The following is a 4,601-nucleotide window of genomic DNA, read 5'->3' on the forward strand; positions in this document are numbered from 1 at the left end:
AATCTTCGTGGTATAAGCTAGAATTGATGGCAGTATTCAAGAGAATCCGGAAGGTCTAAACCTTGTCTGTGGTATTCTGAGGATTCAATGATTGAATGACTGTGACGAGCTTCAAACTCCTGAAGGCTGGGCGTTAGTGACAGACGCAAAAGAATCAATGGATTCTACTCCAACCTGATTGAGAACCGACAGATGATTAGCTGTGCCGTGGCAGGGTGCGTTGAACATTTTCACTGAGAGGACGGGATTGTAGCCACTGACAACGGTGATGCCCAACATACAACTTGCCATGGAAAGGAGTAAGAAGGATTGGATGAAGACAGTAGGAAAGCAGAGAGACGGAAGGGACAAAGCATCTCGATTTGCTTATCTGAAATTCTCACCAATGAAATACATAAGTATCTCTATCCTTGTTTTATGTTTTATTCATAAATCATTCATAACCATTTGAATCTGCCTGACTAAGATTTACAAGGTGACCATAGCTTGCTTCATACCAACAATCTCCGTGGGATCGACCCTTACTCGCGTAAGGTTTATTACTTGGACGACCCAGTGCACTTGCTGGTTAGTTGTGCAAAGTTGTGAAATTATGTTTATACCATGGTATTGAGCACCAAGTTTTTGGATTCATTACCGGGGATTATTTGAGTTGTGAAAAGTAGAGATCACAATTTCGTGCACCAGCCACCACCTTTTCCATCTTTTGGCTGTGATTGGTATGCCCTGCTCCACCAAGATCTCATCAATCACCTTCTCCACTCCAGCCTCATCATAAAGCCTCTGGATGATGCTTGGGAAAGCAAGTCTTGTGCTATCCTTGGTGCTTTTCAGTACCCTATGAATATTATTTGCAATCATCTCCCCCACATTGATGTTTTCCCCTTTCATGATGCTATTGATTAACACAGCTCTTTCCAATGTTACCTCTGAAGTGTTGGAGGTGTGGTTGAGGGATCTTCTCATAAAGTCTAGCCACCCTCTAGCTTGGAATCAAATCTCTTCTCTGAATTGGTTTGGTCTTCCATCCTTGTCATTGATCCATTGAACATTGAGAACACAAATCTCGTTTAGGATTTCTTCAAACCTAGGGTCAAGTTGTTTCACCCTTTCTTCATAGCTCCAAGTGGAACTTGTGCATTTCACCATCAACATCTTGTATATGTTGGCGGGGTTATAATCAATACTCTTCCCCCTCACAGAGCTTTGGCAGTCATATGGTTGCCCAGGTTGGAGAACAGCATTGGCGTAGAATTTCCTTACCAAGCTTTCCACCACTTTCTTTGGTGAGTTGCACAAAAGTACCCAGCCTCTATTGTTGATCTCAATGTTGATTTCTCTATGTTTATCTCTCCCTAGTTGGATGCCAACTTTAGGGATTATTTGCCTCTCACTCACCCACCCATAAAACTGGTTTTGGTAGAAGAATGAAAGGAATTTGAATTCATTGAAGCTTGATGAGCCAGAGCCAGCTTCCTTAGTCTTTCTTTTCTTTGATGAAGTGGCTTTTGGTGGTGCCTTTTGGGTGAGAAGAGAAGAATTAGAAGTGTGATGAAGGGATAAAGAAAGAAGCAAAGAAAGAAAGCAAATCAGTGTTTTTCTCCAACACCAAACTTAGGACTTGATTGTTCCAATCAAGAAAGCAAGAATAAGGAAAGAAAGAAAGAAAGAAAGAAAGCAAGAAGTGCAGAAGGAGTGTTTCGGTTGTGAGGAATGAGGTTTGTAGTGTAAGGAAGAGGGAAGAGAGAGTGCAATATATAGGGGTGAGAAGAGGAATATGGAAGGTGGGAATTGAAGATAAAAATTGAATGTTTTCCCACTTGGGAGTGGCGCCCAGCGTGGGTAGAAGTGCCAACCCCTATCTCTTTAGCTTTCTTCTGATTTTTGAGTTCCAAAGTGTGAAGTACACTTTGACTCCCTGACTTGATGAGTTATCAAAGTCATGTGGACCCCACCTCCTTCCTGAAAACTCAGTTCGAAACTCCCATCAGTAATCACAAAAAAATTGCTTCATATTCTTCCAGTTAAATGGCATTTAATGGGTGTCTTTTGGACACCAAACTTGTATTCATTGCATATAGTAATTGATCTCATGATTGGATTTTATTGTGTACATTATGAGTGGAATAAAGTTAATTCTTTCACATTCTTCTACTTCCATTTCAGATGAACACAATAAATTTGTCGTTTTATGCACCCAACAATTTACTAATTGCCTTTAAACATGAATCCATTGGGCTGTACGTATGAATCTCTTATGATGTTGGCCACACCAAACTTAATTTTGGGCTTACTCCCAAGAGTAATTCAATTGTTTTGATGTAAGCTCAAATTAAGTGGGTTAGTGGCCACACCAAACTTAGCTCTTTAGCTAGTTTCCCAGTCCAATTACTCAACCTCATATAGTGTAGCAAGCAAGATTGCACTTCCAGCAAACTAGAAAACTTTTAAAACTTAAATCAAGGAAACTATTAACTACTTTAACTGATAACTAAAAATGAAAATAAAAAAACCTTAGTGACTAAACATAAACTACTTTAGAAAGCATGAAATTGAAAGGATATGAGTGTTGTGGTGCCTCCCAACTAGCGCTTCTTTAATGTCACTAGCTTGACGATTCTTCCTCTTCAGCTGAGGGTATAGTTCACTCTTTGCTCATCCAATGAGTCCCCCAAGTAATGCTTAAGTCTTTGCCCATTGATAGTGAAAGTCCTCTGTGTTTTGTCCTCCATAAGCTCCACATGACCATAAGGAGAAGCCTTGATGATTGTGAAGGGTCCAAACCATCTTGACTTTAGCTTCCCTGGGAAAAACTTAAGCCTTAAGTTGTACAATAGCACTTTTTGACCTTCTACAAACTCTCTTCTTGCTAGCTTTTGATCATGCCATTTCTTTGTTTTCTCCTTGTAAATCTTGGCATTTTCATAGGCTTGAGTTCTAAATTCTTCTAACTCATTGAGTTGTAGCAATCTTCTTTCCCAAGCACCTTGATTATCAAAGTTCAATATCTTTAGAGCCCAAAATGCTCTATGTTCAAGCTCCACTGGTAGATGACAAGCCTTTTCAAACACCAATTGGTATGGAGACATACCAATGGGTGTCTTAAAAGCTGTTCTATAAGCCTATAGTGATCATCTAGCTTCTTGAGTTTACAACGGTCTTCTCAAGGATTCTCTTCAGCTCTCTATTTGAAATTTCAGCTTGACCATTGGTTTGTGGGTGGTATGGGGTTGCTATCTTGTGCTTGACACCATATTTTAGGAGGAGTGTCTCAAGTTCTTTGTTGCAAAAATGAGTTCCCCCATCACTTATAAGAGCTCTTGGAACCCCAAACCAACTGAATATATTCTTCCTCAAGAAATTAATCACCACCTTGTTATCATTTGTTGATGTAGCTATGGCCTCTAACTATTTTGACACATAATCCACAGCCACCAATATGTAGTTGTTTGTGTATGAGGGTGGGAATGGTCCCATGAAATGAATCCCCCAAACATCAAACAACTCCAACTCCATGATGAATCTCTATGTCATTTCATTCTTTTTGGGTAGGTTGCCAGCTCTTTGACATTCATTGCACCTTGTCACAAACTCCTTTGCATCTTTGAATATTGTAGGCTAAAAGAATCCACATTGTAATACCTTGGCTGCAGTCCTTTCTCCACTAAAATGTCCTCCATATATGGATCCATGGCAATGCCAAAAGATCTCTTGTCCTACCTCATGAGAAATGCATCTTCTTAGAATCCCATCAGCACACTTCTTGAAAAGATATGGCTCATCCAAGATGTAGTGCTTGGCATCATTGATGAGCTTTCTTCTCATATTCTTGTTGATGTTGGAAGGTAGCTCTCCAATAGCCTTGAAATTGACTATATTCGCAAACCAGGGAACTTCTTGGATCATCATCAACTGTTCATCCGGAAAGCTCTCATTCACTGTAGGGTTATGTGCTTCATCTTTCTCATTTGAGATTCTTGATAAGTGGTCAGCCACTTTGTTCTCTACTCCACTTCTATCCTTAATCTCAATATTAAACTCTTAAAGTAGCAAGATCCATCTTATCAGTTTAGACTTAGATTCTTGCTTAGTTAACAAGTACTTAAGAGCTGCATGGCCAGTAAAAATAATGACTTTAGAACCAATAAGATAAGATCTAAATTTATCAAATGCAAAAACTATAGCAAGAAGTTCTTTTTTTGTGGTGGTGTAGTTCCTTTGGGTTTCATTAAGAAACTTACTAGCATAATAGAAGACATGTACTAGCTTGTATCTCCTTTGTCCTAGAACAACACCAATAGCAAAATCTAATGCATCACACATCAGTTCAAAAGGTAAATCCCAACTAGGTGGTGCTATAATAGGCACAGATGAGAGCCTACTTTTTAACTCATCAAAGGCTTACATACATTCTCTATCAAAGATAAAAGGTACATTAGAGACAAGCAAGTTACTTAAAGGTTTGGAAATCTTTGAAAAATCTCTAATGAACCTTCTATAAAACCCAGCATGCCCCAATAAACTTCTAATTGCTTTAACATTGCGAGGTGGGGGTAATTTCTCAATCACTTCTACCTTGGCCCTGTCCACCTCTATGCCTT

The 4,601-nt window shown here is 39.3% G+C and overlaps 1 protein-coding gene across 1 annotated transcript; it reads right to left on the reverse strand.

Moving 5' to 3' along the window:
- Positions 1–2,627: 2,627 nt before the first annotated feature.
- LOC130966045 (uncharacterized) lies at positions 2,628–3,089 on the reverse strand. The gene has a single exon (XM_057890803.1). It carries the CDS (start codon positions 3,087–3,089, stop codon positions 2,628–2,630), a length of 462 nt encoding a protein of 153 aa, XP_057746786.1.
- Between the last annotated feature and the right edge of the window lie 1,512 nt (positions 3,090–4,601).

The sequence above is a fragment of the Arachis stenosperma genome, chromosome 3, assembly GCF_014773155.1.
Source record: "Arachis stenosperma cultivar V10309 chromosome 3, arast.V10309.gnm1.PFL2, whole genome shotgun sequence".
Taxonomy (NCBI): Eukaryota; Viridiplantae; Streptophyta; class Magnoliopsida; order Fabales; family Fabaceae; genus Arachis; species Arachis stenosperma.

What these genes read in the sequence shown, in the direction of transcription:
- LOC130966045 (XM_057890803.1), bottom strand. Translation starts at nt 3,089, where the DNA reads ATGTCTCCATACCAATTGGTGTTTGAAAAGGCTTGTCATCTACCAGTG.